Genomic DNA, 16,627 nt, shown 5'->3' on the forward strand with positions numbered 1-16,627 from the left:
GAGACCTGGTGACCTGTTAATGGTGATTTTTCTTCTTAAATGGTGTGAGTGATTGCATGAATTAGGGTACAAAATGAGTGAATTAGTCTTCTTTAATTCTATGATTAGATTACAGCAGGTGTAGGCGAGGTTTGCTCTGGCAGCCAACTCTGACTCAGGCTGGAATTAATTAGAAAGCAAAGCGAGACTTAAATGATGCGCCTGGTGTGCATCACCAGCTGAGACCGCTAACACTTGTCAGCCGTCCAACATTCAAGATTGTTTAAGATGTTTGTTTGACACTCACCAAATATTTTGTGTTGAAGCCTTTCAGCGGCAGCATATTTGCAGTGAAATATATTTATCACATTCCATTAGCACTTACCACACGAGGAACGCGCAGATAGCCCACCCCTTTGGATTCCCTTTTTAGGAGAATAAATTGCAAACAAATGACCTGTGCTAACATAATGGATGCAACTGTGTCACGGAGCATACTCAGAAAGGTATGTAAGCTCGTCTTAACTGTCAACACAAGCAGCCTGCTGATTAAATTCAGGAGATCTAACAGATCTCACACTAAGCACAGTATATTTTGTGCATCTGAGCAACATGTTTTTACCCACTCTTATCTCACCCTAACAAAAAGCCATGTGTGCTTGTGCCTCTTTATAAAATACATTGCATGTATTCTAAAAAGCACTTCCACTTTCAGATGTACACTTTACAAGCTGTTTTATTTTACAGCCTCCTTTTAAAAAAAATCACTTATTTTCAATGCATAGGGAAGTACACTGTCAGCAACATAAGCGTGCTTCCTTGTGCATTACATACAGTGACAAAATGAAACCATTCCACATTTACATCCAACCCAAAAACACAATTACTGAGACTAACGATGCTTTACTTTGCATGTTTACTGAATGACCCTGAGTCCCTTAAGAGCCCTTGTGAACAATACTGCTGTCAGATCCTTGTGTCCACACATGCACACTACAGCCCGCCTACTCCCCGGTCCCACCACTTCCTCCACAGCTCTCACACTTGTGCAGTTCTTTCACTCTCATCAGATATCCAATGTCTCGCCATCACATGAAGATCATACTCCGGAGGTCTCACTTTAACTGAAGAAACAGCTACATCAGAGTGTCCTATCAGTGGATATTAAATACATCATCCTTCATCTTCTTTGCTTTGTTTTTTGTTTAAGAGGAACTTTGATTAAAAAAAAAAAAAAACTTTTTGGAAGTGCTTTGGACCACATTACAGCTGTATGCAGACTACAGGAGCAAGGGAGCGATGTCATCTCTACTTTCTCACAACAAAGATCAGCCGCGCATCGGAAAGTCGCAGTCTGACTCTTCCCCAGCTTCATCCACTGCCACCACCAAGAGCCTGAGGGTGAGCTCTAACTGTCTTTAATCTTCTCAGCGTCTGTTTCCTTAGAGGAAATGCCATGCCGACATAATTCAAACACTCACATCCAAGTTCAGTGATTGTCAAACAAATGTCAGTGCAGCAAGCCACAGAGGCATTCCTGTGTGTTTGTATCCTTAGACTCTTGCTGTATATAATTCAATCTGCACTCATGGTATAGCCCACATGATCCATGTCAAATTCTGTGCTTCCTTGAAATGAATTTGAGTCCTTTTTTGGGAAGCCCTGTTTACACATTACAGCTGTTGGAATCCAACTAAGGATTTTTCCAGTATTACAGTGTCTTCCTTTATAATATACTGCTACAAGAGGGTGTAAAAGCAGAGTTTGGTGTAATCAGTGATTCTTAAAGTGTTCCTAAAGTGTATTATTCATCAAATCATGCACTATATATGTTTATTTGAATAGGACATGTTCTTTCAACAACTTTTACTTTACAAACATGTTAATGGGTTCGATATAGAATTATGTTTTTTTCTATATTACTTTTTGGGGCATTTGCCTTTATTCCTTATAGTGTACCAGGGCCATCCCAGATAATGGCTTTTATCTCTCCTGACACTTCAACATGCTTATAAATTCTGACAATAAAGAGCATAAGCTGTGAAACAAAAGCGCATGTTAATGTGCATTAGCACAGATAAGCAAAACTTGTGCGACTGAGGCAAAGCAGGTAGTCATATCTGTTTGTGCGAACTAAGAATCCACTTGGGAAGGATAAATAGAGAAACAAAGAGAGAGGGATACAGGAAGAGAGTATGAAGAGAGAAAGAAAACAGGGGGTGAAAGACAGGATGACGGGGAACAGAGAGAAGGAGGGATAGAGTGCTTAGGACTGGCCTGTGGGAACTCAGACGCAGTATTTATGGATGTTTATCTCTGTGCTGGTCCTACGGGAAGCTCACATTTTCCACTTGGGAGTAGCTGGTCAGCAGGCTAGAAGTTCCTCATGGGATCTAGAAAGGCTGGAGGACAGCTTAGTGACAGAGAGAGACACTGACATAGAACGTGGGATAAAATGTCACAAAAGCCAATGTTTCCGTCAGCGTCTGTTTATATGTGGTGTCGCTTAATCTAAACCAGAGCACGTTCCAAGACTGCATACTGTATATCATTAATGACCATTTACCAAGCATACCCAAGTGTGCAGAGGCAGGCCTGAAGGAGCTGACATCAGAGTCTGGTGAGGATCCAGAGATCTTGTAAATGTCTAAGCAGAGGCATGTCGCTGTGTTTACACAAAGTGTCGGTAACTTAAACCCCTGGTTCTTCCTCGCAGGAATCCACTTTCCCTCTCCATTATTTCGTTAGACATGTAACCGTTTAAGCAGCGGTCACCAGTCTGCTTTTTGCTTTAGTTTGTGTTTGTGTCAGCTAGTCTCTATGTTGTACAATGCAAAATGGACCTGCACATAAGCAGGAATAAGTAAACCAGTGCATCCGTATTTTATACGCAGAAGTGATTGCTACAGGCAAGATAATTAACTCTTATAAGCTGGTATAAATTGATTGTTAGCACTGGTGAAGCTCACCTGGCAGAGTGCATACCATGCATCAAGGCTGAATCCTTACCTGAGCGGGCCAAGTTCAACGCCAGCCTGGGGCCTTTGCTGCAGGCCATCCTGCCCTTTGTCCCTGCCTCTCCTGTCTCTCTCCAGCTGTCAGTATCATAATAAAGCAGAAAAGGCTTAAAAAAAAAAAACTTAGCATAATGAAATACAACTGAGTTTTTCTTATGATTAATAAAGCATTTGGGTTGGAGTGGGTGGAGTGGATGGGTTCAGCAAGTTCAGAGAGGATAAATGGCAACTCAGAGACTTCTGTGTATTGTATGTACTGTTTCATATCTTGTCTTAATGCCATTGTATATTTTATGTAAAGCACTTTGAATTCCCTTCTTGAAAAGCATCACAGAAACTGTAAGAGTTTACAGAGACTGTAAGAGTTTACAGTCATGTAAAACTCTTAGCTCTGTGAGACTGTACTGTGGCACAGCGGTGCTTTGAGCTAAATACTAACATGCTTTTGCTAAGGTAGGCACTAAACACAAAGTACAGCTGAGGTCATAGGAGAGTCAATAACTTTGCAGATATGTAGTCATAAATCAAAATAATGGACAAAACAATATTTGACCTGATGATTATGCAAGATGGAGTGAGGGCATCACAGAAGTTATTGCAAATCATAAACTCATATTTCGTTTTCAGCCAAACTGGTGGATTGATGGACATAATGATATTGTCATCCCTGCAGCCTTCCCATGTGTGGCTAAAATAACCTCGGCACTTGTAGCCCCGATTTCAGTTTTAAATGTTTGTCTGAGAGAGATACATTTGAAATGTTGACCGACCCCTTGCTCTTATCAGGCTTGCATGTACAGGATCTGCATATTACACTGCTGTTCTTACTGGTGGTATAAGCCTGAAACCTCTGTCCCTCGCAGTCAATCAAGCAGTGTTGTTTCATGCTACAGTTTCTCAGCTTTTTAAGGGAGCGTGAGTTTTTATTGTTCAGCTGTTGTTCGGCTCTTTGCTGTCACACTTGAAAACCGCTCATCATGGACACCGTATGAACCGTCCAACTTCAGCAGGCCATAATGAACAAATTGTGAAAGTCACTGGCAGAACTATTACCTTTTTTGGATGTGTTTACTTATCTGTGCTTGTCAGTTTATTTAAGGGATCATTTCCTCTCTCCTTCTTTAACTTAGCTTGGTATGTCAGACCGCCATAAACCTTTTCTTGGAAAAAAGTCTTCCATAAGGAATTCCTGGTAATGTCACTTCAAAGTACTCTACTCGTGTGCTGATGATGACAATGTACTTGCTGACATTGTACATGTAATAAAATATGTCCCTGTGTGCTTTTTAACTGCATGGTTACAATATTACACAGAGGAAATGGTCAGTACAAAAATACAACCTCATTTGTGGATATATTGTTCTCATAAATCTCACATCATGACCAAACAGCCTGTCGAGCAAATGATGAAGTCAAGCTGCTGGATGTCATTATTTGTGCAGTAATGAGCATCCACTGAAACAGAGGATGGGTTGTGATGGGGTCGAATGACTTGTTTGTGCCATGAAAGATTTGAATTGGGATTAAGTGCAGATGAAACCTTCACTAAGACAATCAGGATTGTCCTAATGAAAACCTCACACTGATGTGCTGTTGCCTTGTTTATTTTGGTCAGACAGCCAGTTCTAAAACATTTCTCCTCTATTTCAGCATGAGAGACTGTCTAGGTAAGCACCCTCTAATTTAATTCACACCATTCATACACACACAACATGATCAATTATCGCCTGAGAGAATGACAGAAAAGAACAGGAGTTGATCAATGACTCAAAGATAATAAATTCTGACAGTAATGGAGCTAAACTTCAGTGCTGAGTAGTTAAATACCTCTCTCGTGTTTTCAGATTGAGCTCGTCTGGATCCTCTGACGTCTCCAACGACACATCAACAAACCATGCAGAGTCCTACTTCTTACGGAGGGAGAACAGACTCTCTGCAAGGAAAAAGGCAGCAGAGGAGACTGCAAACAATGACTATAAAAAGGCAGGTGCTGCAGTTGGCATGTTGGTAATATACCTGGAGGGACTTTTGTTTGGTGTTCAAATAACAAAGGAACTAAATGTGATCACTTGACAATTAATTGACATACATGAAGAGTGTGCATCTATTCAGCCAGTGACTTTCAGCACAGGACCTTCATCACAGTGCTTTACAGAGTGGATTAAAACACATCCTACACATGCTGGCTGAGCCTTTGTCAATAATCCAATGACAACAAAGGTGCCTGTACAGACATTTCAAAATAAAAGCACACAACAAAATGTCACAAGCAAATCAAATCAAATCTATTGTCAAATATACATTCACACACAATAAAACAGTAGCAAACAGCAGATCAGGAACAGTCAGTTCATTGTGATTAATTAGATGCTTGACAGAAAATAATTTAATTGGCAACAATTTTGAAAAGTGACAAACTAATTCATGTATTACACAGTTTATATAATTGGAAATTCAATATCTTTGTTTTTTTCTGATGTTTTATAGACTAATGGATGCATCTATAAACCAAACCTGAGCAGCACTGTGATGCTTACTTTGAGCTAAATGCTAACATTAACATGCTAATAAGCCCACAATGATAATGCTAACATAATAACATTTAGCAGGAATTATGTTTACCCTGTTCACTATCTTAGATTAGCTCTTAGCATAGCTAACATGCGATGATTAGCACCAAACAAAGCCAAACACAAAGAATGATTGGACATAATTTCCCAGCAATATATCCAATAATTGTACAAAACTGTACTCAAAATTCTAAATGTGAACCTGGATATCTGTACAAACCTGTGTGTCAGGCCAGCCTGTAGATGTTGACTTATTTCACTGGATTCCTCATTGATTTGGATTCCTGATCTGGGCGACATAGATACCAAATTTTATGTCAATCAATGTTGAGATATTTCACTAAGAACCAAAAATGTCAACCTCATGTATAATAACAATAAAGTCATTAGTTGGAAACCACACAGTTAAAACCACACAGTCGCGGCAGCTGTTGGTGTCAATATTTGCTAGTTTGTGTGCTGTGGTCGAACTTGGAAATCCTAAAAGGTGCATGTTTTGTAGATGTACGAAAAGGCACTGGCCACCAATCAAAGGCTCAAGTCCAGGTTGGAAACAAGTAAGCAGGAACTCGCCATGATTCAGGACCAGCTGCAGAGAGCACAGGTACTGTACTCACAGTAGTCAGCGGTTAATGTGCCTGATGCAGATTCATGAGTGTGAAAGAACTGAAGGAAATGGTTGCAGTACACGCAGAAATGTCTCCAATATATTCTTCTGATGGTATCAGGTAAAACTGTAATGTGACAGAAATGTGACATGAAAGATAGCAGGAAGCTGCAATGTAATTTCTCTCAGCTTCCAGGTCTGAATTTTGGAATAATAGCATTGAACCACTTTAGAGTTTCTGTGTGCAACTGTGTGGATATTTTACATCACTCCCATGTGCTCACTGTTATGAAAGTGCATCATCTACAGTCACAGTTTCGAGGCTTTCCACTGATACTTTTCCTAACAACCTTTCATCGCTGCAGAAGGGAAGACCAGGAGATTGTGGCTCCAACATGCTTGAGACAGAAAAAAAGGTAAGAAGTCACCATGTCAGTAATATCGCTAAACATGATTTTATTTAAGGTTTTTTTATTTACCTTGATTTTTTTTGTATTAAATGTTATTCTTCATAGGAAAGTTGGAGTCTAAAAAAGAGGATATCAGATATGGAAGAACAGTTGAAGGTAATTCAGATATATTAGTCCTTAACGTTTACTGTTTACCTTGATATTCACTTCCATTTCCTCCTTTAAGAATATCAGTAGTTAACAACATAGTAGGATCTCTCACCCAGGGGACAGTTAAGCTTATTTCACATGAGGAAAACAATGAACAATCAAATCCAAACAGTGCAAAGTGTCTGTGGGGCTTGGAGGCGCGGCGTTAGCTGCTCTGTCTGTGGAGGTTTCAGCTGACATCATTTGTCACCATTATGCTCTGCTGGCTGTGGAATGTGTGAGCACTTTGACGCTGCAGCGAGTGAGCCATCGGTATTCATCCGCAGCGTAACGTTCACAAATGTCTGCTGTGTTACGCTCAAGAAGATCCAAACAAAAACCTGTTGTTGTCCGTGAATGAGAGGTCCAAACAAACGCGGGACGCTGGTCCGAAAATAGACACCCACGACAGAGAGGCAGTGTTACGTGTGTTTAAATGAGCAAGTCTGGGCCAATTGTGTCTGTGTGTCACTGAATGCACGAGTGCAAGATTATGTGTGTTTGCATTTGTTTTATTGGAATAAATTGCCCAGATTTATCCAGATCAGATTATTCATGTTTTGTCCAGCTCGTTTCATTTCTGGAGTAGTTTCAGGCTTGAAAATCCTTGCAAAGGACATATTTTTGAATGAGTAAATATATTGCAATTTGTCCACTGAAATATTTTTGTGATGTTTTTCCATGTATCTAACGTCTACAAATGGTAAATGAAATGAAAAACAAACATCCAAATTCCAAAACTGAACAAAGTAGAAAGTTGGAGGAATTGATTTCAAACATTACTGGCTCCAAACAGAAGTAAGTGATGAATTTTAATTTAAAGAATTTTACATCTTAGTTTTCAACAATAGTTTGACATTTTTCCAGTCGGTCATAAAACGATACCCCAGCAAGAGAAATGTGGTTCCTAAAACGTTCTGGGAATGTTATTTTTTGGTTGTGGGAACATTTCCCTCCCAGTTCCTACACAATGTTCCCTAGATGTTCAAACATTATGTTTTCTTATATAAAACCAGTGTTATTCCCAGAACATTCTGGGAATGTTATTGGAACGTTTTGTGTTAGCTGGGACTCGCATGTCCAGGGGTTGACTGCTATAGTTATAGTCAGTCGTAAAACAATCTCGTCCATGCTAGCAATTACGAGATCTTCTTCTCAACCAATTTATGCAACTTCATACTTAAATGCTGCGAAACATCGTGCTTTTTATTCCACTACATTTGCCTGACAGCTTTAGTTACTAGTTGCTTTACAGATTACATTTTCTCATATCCTTCCTGTCCAGTGAAAACTATGTATCTCCAAAGAGGATCAAATGTTCCTTCATGAACTGAGAACACTCTCCTACTTCTTATACTAAACAAACAAACGGACTTTTTAGACACGACAAACGATGATATATGATGATCTTTTAGAATATGATGCATTGCTGTAGATTAGACTAGCCAACAGTATATAAAGAAGTTACAATTGGCTCAACCTTGAATATCTACTGCAGTAAAATGCAGCATACACATGAATGCAGCAGTAACATGAATCCAAAGACATCATATAAAACACTGACAGGCACCATTTTTCTTTTGAGTGCTGGATGTTTGTTTTAAATGCAGAGTATTTTCACAGACTGGTCTTGCTTCTTTTATTTCTACAAAGGTTATTGACTACTGTTATCACCAGCTATTACAGCAACCAATAACTCACACACATATGGACATGTGTGTAATGTTTGGAGATCGTATGTGGATCACCATATATGTGCAGCCTGGGTCTTGTATGCCAAAGCATGCCTTTGTTTTGAAGCGGTAGCGTAACAGATTTGCCATGAGTGCTCTGATGGGCCCCAGCGCCATTAACTCTGTGTTGATATGATGGAGGAGAAAAAGGCTGTTGGAACTAAAGGGAAACAAAAACCAAGACCTTTGTGGAAGAGATATGAAAATACCACCAGAATGTGAGTTAATGTCCAAAATATAATTAAGGGACAATCCACAAAATGAGCTGCAGTTAACACACATACAGCATGTAAGGTAGACCTCTAGTGTCTGTTTAATGATTCAGCTTCTTATACTGACCATGAAGATAAGACTTTAGCAGAATCTGGGTTATCAGCAACATGTCATTTTACATCTGTGCCCACTTTAGTTTGCTCTTTCTTCAGGTTAAAGGAGAACTGAAGATGGAGAACCAGAGACTGAAGGATGAGAATGGAGCTTTAATCCGGGTCATCACTAAACTGTCCAAGTGAAAAAGGAAGAGGGATGGATACCAGAAGCTGGATCCATACCTGCATCCTTCCTACATTTATCCTGTTCTCAGAAAGACACATGTCACATCGGCTGTGAAAGATTCCTGTTACTGTACTGGATCTACAGTAGTAACACATTCCCAGACAGAAAATACACTAAATTAAAATTCATATTATATATTCATTTAGATATTTCTTCATTAAGTGTGTTTTTCTTCACTGTGCTTCAATGAACAGAAGGTGGAACATTTCTGAAACTGTAATCATATCGAGAATATCCCTGCATACATAAATGGACAAAATATTGCAGGTATTTCCACCGATGTATCGCCATGGAAACTGCAACCTTTTGTTCACTCCATATGCAGACCTTGAAATTTGGCTGTGGGCTATCACGGACAGCGGATGATGGATGAGCTGCATTTCTTGGGAACGTGGGAGCGTCATCCCTGATTTAAGAGCTTTACCTTGAAAAATGATGTCACAATGACAAGCTTTTCCTCTTAACCCGCAATATGAAAACAATCAAACGCATAAGAGGTGGTCATAGAGTAAAGAAAATGCCCCTTATTTTGCCTCATAACTATCAGCACTAAAACAAAACCAGACTTGCATGGAAAACACGAATCAATCAATTCACGGTGAGTGGAGAGGCCTCAGATTTTTTAAAACAAGAATGATAACTCAGAAAGCGATCCGACATCAAAGCTGTTCTGCAGCTTTCAGTCACGTGCTAAAAATCATGTAAAGATCATGATCAGCAGATGGGGATGTGGCGAAAGAGAGATTGTTTTGTTAGCTGCTGTTTCTATGGTCCAAAATGAATCCCGACCTTAAGGTCAACATGAATCAGAAGCCCTTCAAGTACATGAAAACTGGGCAAACTCCACCTGCTGATGAAGATCATGCGACGTGTCCCAAAGCTCCAGAGGAGCGACTCAATGAACCTCGAGGCGAAACTGTTCTGCTGCTGTTTTAAATGTCAAGAAGGAACTTAAACTATTGCTGAAAACATCACAGTGAACACAAGGGAATTCTCCTTCTGTAGGACTTTCACTTCCAGTTCACGATTATGAATCAGGACTGTTTAATGGCTAAAATGCTAAAAAATCTTTTGTTTCCCATTCAGAGGATTTAATGGGTCCCATTTATGATGTTTCATTCACGGGATCCCTGCCAGACTGAGATTTTAATTTTTATTATCATAGATTATGAATAATTAGAAAAAGAGCCCTAAAATGACACCCCATTCACACCTGGCATTAAAATTAGATCTGTAGCCAGATACTTTATCCTGATAATAAGCAATATTGCTGTTAATAAGGCACATCATTTATCCTGTCACAGCAGCAGCGTGCACACTGACAAACTGACACAATATTTTTTATGCAAAAAAGGGAATAACTTGATTTATTTAAGTTGGCAAAATTTCAAGAGGGTGACGAATAATAAGGAGTTTGTCATAGACAGCGTTTCATTAACTCAGCAACTCATGAAAACTGCTGGTTTTTTAAGGGAGTCTTGGGCTGATATGTCACCACCTAAAATTACTCTCATGCAGGTTTTGCTCTGGAAGACAGAGGCCGGAACTCAATGAGGACAAGGAGAACACATTAAAAATACCAGGTGTAAACGCAAAGGCACGATTGTATTGCTTATCATCCGGATAATGTGTCTGGAAACAGATCTACCAGGTGTAAATATGTGTCAACAGTGTGTTTACACATTTATTTCAGAAACAAATAAAATGATACAGTATTATCAGACAAATACAAACTTCATCCTGGCTCATCACCATGCAGATGTGATCCATTTTGTTTTGGTTTGTCAATGAGGCTTTGTTGTCACACTTTTATTGCATCAGAGAAGTAGCTGTAACATGTGGCCCCTGCCAACCACAGTGCTCTCAGACATTAAGCGAAATACCTCTGAAAAGCATTGGAGCAGACATGGGATGTGCTAATTATATGCTGTTATCTAGGCTCTCGCTGGGAGGCGTCACACAGCCAAAGGGATGTCAAATTGTAGCTGCACTGCATAATGAACACAATCTCTCATGCAGCAAAACATTTGAGTCCACGCTCTGAATACTTCCCACCAGGATCAACCCACTTTAAACTGTGGAACATTGATAATGCACAGACCACATATACTCACTTTAACTATAACATAATTTCAGTGTGTATTTATTCAACTCAAAACACACACACTTCATCACAGATTAGCAAGAAACAATCCAAATTAAATGAAATACCTGGGATGTTAGTTCATAAAGTCATTAGCGCCATGGTCGGCATGCTTGTTGGAGCTCATGTGAATCCACAAAGACAGTGTTCGTTACTTACAGTCTCAGTCTGCAGTGATGCAAATAATATTTCATGAGGAAAACTGTTCTTCGGTCAGCTTCCAGTCACAGGGGACGATACGTCTGCAAATGCCAAACTCAACATAATATACATTGAAACTAAGAAAACAACCAATCACAGACTCAGTTGCGGCTCAGACGGCACTAAACCATCTCCTTTAAGTGTCCTTGTACTGAAGAATAGTAGCTAATGTTAAAGTTTAAAAAAAATAGCCAAGCGAGTTGCTGCTTCACTCCTGTATGTCGATACAATTTCCACGTTCTTTCTCCTGGAACCGGCTAATGTCTGCAACACTAACTAAGATCAAACTTAACTTCTAATTTATCAAAACACTGGAACTTTTTCTTAGCCTGTCTGGCTGGTTGAGCGCTCAACTCTCAGCCCCGCCCCTACACACATGCTATTGGTCCAACATAATTGTACCAATCTGGTAAAAGGCGAGGCTGGTACAACTTTCAGTCTTATTAGGGCACATTTTTTTTAACCAATTATACCACTGCATTTAACTGACCAGTACATACAAGCAGGCCTTGAAACACAATGGAAACTACTACTTAGTTTCTGTCATTACATATCCCTCAACACGCAACATGTCTAAATGCCTTCTGCACATTCAATGATATTTTCAGGAACCCTGTACAGTTCAATGCTGCTTCCCATTATTCTCATGCTGTGTATGATGTATGATGTGTGTGATGCCACCCACTGACCAGAAGTGGAAAAGCATCCTCTGATTCCATTTACACACCACACAGGACAAGGCTACTTAAAATGCCTTTATTTCCTATGATTACATTTTGACAATACACAGATATGCCCTCACCACATCCCATATTTTGGCTCCCTTGAGTAATTCAATTCTACATAGAGTGATAAATGAGTACAAGTTTGTTGGTCTTTTTGTTCCCTTTTTTTGCTGGAAAACATGGATTTTGTACGGAAATAAATCATGCACTTCACAAAAAGGCACAACTATTGACACACCTCTACAACGAGACAAAAACAAGAAGAGTCAAGAAAGACGTTCAGGCATTTCCTTTGTCTGTGTCGCTCAGAAAGTGAATGTGTGGTGGAGTACGATGAGGATCAAGTCTTTGGATGTTCTGTATCATGGCTATGTTCACATAAGAGGACTAAAGAGGAACCATTAATGAAGCAGCAGGTTGGCAGTATTGCATTGCAAATGTTGCTCTGCACTGTTTGGGTCTGCTCTGTGCTCAAGGAAGCTTGTGAGACCCAGGAAGACAGGGATTTTGTTGCCTGCATTGCAGAAAAGTGAGAGACTCATATAGTCCATTAACAGAACACCAATAAACAAATAGAGGCTCTATTGGGCCTATTGCAAATACACAGAACAGCAGACAGAATCAGATGGCAGCTCATATACGCAGGTCTGACACACATTGTAGAAAAGGATGTAATGTGGTGCTCCTCCATAATAAGATCTCAACTTACATTTGACACATCGTGGATTGAATCTTCAGAATGAACTTGATATTAATAATGGAAAATGTTTCTGGTATGCATTCCTCTCATCCCCTTGAACATAGAGATATAGCTACATTATTGTGTAAAAGATGGCCTGCCATGAGGATCAGGATTGTTCATCTTCGTGCACTGTAAATAAAGATTTATGTGACAGTAAATGACTCAAAAAAAAAAAAAAGAAAAAGAAAAAAAGCAGCCGGGTAAACAAATGCCCACATTAGAAATGTCACGTTAGACACAGCATCAATACCTTAGAGCATGCACAAGTGACACAACACCAGCTCATCCCATTGCAATCCATTAGTTAAACTGTACGTTTAATCATGAAGTGACATTTGCATTGAAAAGATTATTGATTTCTGAGTCATATGTCTGGAACTACTGAAGAGGACTGCATCAAAATTATGCAGTAATAATATTTCCAAGAACTAATCCAGCAAAGAAATTCAAAAAACAAAATAAACAACAACAACTGTGTAATGACTTTAAAAGCTAAGTTTGGTTTGTTATTTTATATGCAAATCACTGATGTCTGACACTAATTTATTTTTGTTAAAATGTATCATCGGACATATGAGAGCGGGTTTATTGGAATAGCAATAAGATGAGAAGGTACAATTTGATGAAGTACGGAAGAAAAAAGGGGCTACAAGTCATTTAAGTCGTCCACTGAATCTACATTTGATTAACTAAGACTTGACGCCCATCTGGCAGGAGTAAATGAAGGAAACACTTACGGTACACTGAGATAGAAAATCAAGGAGCCAGCAAATACTCTCCTTTTTTTCAAATATATACACAGTTAACTGGTCAGCAACCAACACACACTATAAAACAAGTGCAAGCAGAAATGAGAAGTAATTACATGACTTGTAGCCCGAGCTGCTGTATCACTGGATTGAGCACAGAGGACGATGACAGAAAACCACACAATCATGCAGTATCATGGCAAACTAAGTGGGGTTTTTATAGATGACACACAAAAGCAACCCTGCTTCAATTCCAGGCATTAAAAGGAACCCATGAACCCTAACACGGATTATTCAGACATACATTCAGTCCCATTCAGCAAAAATACATACACTTTGCAGTCAGTGCATACTCTTTTTTTTTTAACTCCATTTTATTATCAAAAATGACACAGAACACAAACACACATACACAATATAATTATGGTTCCTCTTTAAAACATGCTACTATGTACATCATCTTGTAAATACATGCTGTAGCCTTTTAACAAAGTTGCGCAATGCATAATGTTAACAATAGGAAGAAGTAGCATTGTGAATGGACCAATCAGTGTGCTGCTGTTCACCCTCCTGCTAAATTATTTTTACTTCTGGTGGCAACATGGCCTCCTGTTGAAGCAAAGAAAGGCTGCAATAACATGAACTTTATTCACAACTGAACACCTACTTCTAAAATACAAATTTAACCAGCACTGAATGTTGAAATTGAAATGCCACTGAAATTATTAAATGAAAATATCTCACTTCAGTCTTCTAATCGAATCTCTCTGAATTCATATTGCTTGAATTCCCCTCAGTCACATTTCTGGAAGGATGTGCAGTTTTTATGTGATGCATCCCCACGGCTCAATACCCCTTCACTGACACCAGCCATCGTTTAAACTGGATGTGGATTCGCTCTATTCGTCATATAATAGTCGATCCTGTCATTGTAATTGTTTTCATACAAGATGGTGATTCTGGGCTCTTTTTTTCTGTGGGTTTGGTCAACTTTTCATCAGTACCATTACCACTGGAGAGATAGAAGCTGGACATTTCAGTCATTTTTTTAATAGTAACTGGTTCTCTATTGGTCAGTGTAACAATAAATATACTTAAGATGTGCATCACAACAATTTGTAACCCAGTGTGTGTGTTTTTTTATATGGGGTTTTATTTTTCTTTGCATCAAATCGTGGTTTCTCTCAAATGTTTTCCACAACAGCAGCACTGCTCCACAGTCTGTCCACGTACCCCATAGCAACAGAAGCAGCCCCTGGGGTACAAACGCCTGGCTGGGAATCACTGCTACAGGACTGAGGTCATTCAGGCTCGATTGGTTATCCTCAGTGAATGATCTTGAATTTTTAAATCCACCACATGCATCCAGATAAATGGTTCTCAAAGTGAAATATCTCAATGCTATAAATTCAGGATATTAAAAATTTCAACATTACTTATTCAGTAGTTATTAAACTTCATAATTTGGTGCCAAGTTGCCCATAAGATTCAAATCCTCACGGCATTTTTTGCCTCCGTACCTCTGCACTTTACAGTAAAACAGAATGTCTGTGATGAGGTTGTAATACCACCATGTTGCAGCACTCCAGGTTTACAAAGCTCGTGGCTGATGAGTGAGCGATCCAAACAACATGAATGATACATGCTAGATTCTGCAGCTCTATTTGGTTCAAGCAAATGGTCCAAGATATGTTTATTGTATTACTTGTCTGATGTAGCACTTGCCCTGTTGAGATTTTACAAACCTGCATTTTGTACTTGAATTTGCGTTCTCTTAAAAAGTGCAGCTGCAGCTTACATCTCAAATTCAATTCTCTATAAAAACATTTTGTCCATGACAGAAATCCTCACGTTGTTTCACCAGAATCTATTAAAGTATTGAAGTGTACTACAGTATGTTTGGTACAACATTCGTCAAAGATAGACATATAATCGGCTCAGTGGATTTAAAAACAAAAAAATACGTTAGATGGCACTGTTTTCAGGAAGCAGTTTAAAAGAAGCATAGTCTAATTGTTCTGAACATCATTGGTTAGCCTTCTAGTAGCCTCACTTTGTCCACAGATAAGTAAGGTTTTACATCCAAGTGGTCAACACAGCTCAAGACAGATTCCAGATGGCACATTCACAGTGTCCCTGACTAATTTTAAATGATTTTCACTCTGTAAAAGTTTCCCTTCTAGATAAAATAATGAAGCTCAAAGTGTCATATCAGGAAAGGCACCCTTGTATTCCTGTCCTACATTAGATCTGTCTGAAGACACAGAAATGTATGTTGAACCTAAATGCATAGACGTGCCTTCGTGGCAACATGAAACAAGCAACTTAGATCAAACTGTGTCGCCCCTGCAAAGCTCTATAATACTGTACTGCCCTTCTCAAATGTGAGCTGATAAAATGAAGACAATCATTTATGCAGATTTCTCTTGAAAATATTTTGCAACATGGATCGCTGCATTCAGTGACCTGGGCCTTAATCACTCTCAATTAAATCTTTTTGCTTTAATAGACTTAAACAGACTCTATGCAGGAAATAACCCAATACTACAGTACTTTCTATTGCAAGTTATAGCACACTTATTAGCAAGATACAATACTGGGCGTGGTGTATGCAGAGCAGTGGGGAGGTAAGTAAAGCATGCTCTATAAACTAAACTAAAGCTTTATTTCCAGCATTGTCTTCAGCAAGACTTCCGTTCGGTGTCAGCACCCTAAGAATCAGTTTCTAAGTTTCTCCAAATGAAAGAAAGACCAAAAGTCGATCATTCATGAGCCAGTCACCCGATAACTCAACGCCACTCTTCGCAGCATACACTAATGTGTGAAATGTGATGCTTAAAAAGAGTTTTTTTCGACTTAACCATGAATGAGCAGATATTCTAAGATGTCTCTTTTTTGCTGAGCAGGTTTCATGACGGGTAGTCATGTGTTAAGTCATGGGTTTCATGCAAAGTAGGGGTGGGGGTTGGATTTCTGAGTTAGTGCATTAGCTGGTTGGTGGAGCACG

At 39.2% G+C, this 16,627-nt stretch overlaps 1 protein-coding gene across 1 annotated transcript; it reads left to right on the forward strand.

The window, feature by feature from the left end:
- Positions 1–1,047: 1,047 nt before the first annotated feature.
- Positions 1,048–9,263, forward strand: LOC121623887 (protein phosphatase 1 regulatory subunit 12B-like). The gene is made up of 7 exons (XM_041961400.1): positions 1,048–1,380; positions 4,647–4,663; positions 4,841–4,979; positions 6,069–6,170; positions 6,539–6,589; positions 6,689–6,739; positions 8,931–9,263. Exons 1-7 carry the CDS (start codon positions 1,279–1,281, stop codon positions 9,015–9,017), a joined length of 549 nt encoding a protein of 182 aa, XP_041817334.1. The 5' UTR covers positions 1,048–1,278; the 3' UTR covers positions 9,018–9,263.
- Positions 9,264–16,627: the final 7,364 nt, after the last annotated feature.

Source organism: Chelmon rostratus, chromosome 2 (assembly GCF_017976325.1).
Source record: "Chelmon rostratus isolate fCheRos1 chromosome 2, fCheRos1.pri, whole genome shotgun sequence".
NCBI classification, from domain to species: Eukaryota; Metazoa; Chordata; class Actinopteri; order Chaetodontiformes; family Chaetodontidae; genus Chelmon; species Chelmon rostratus.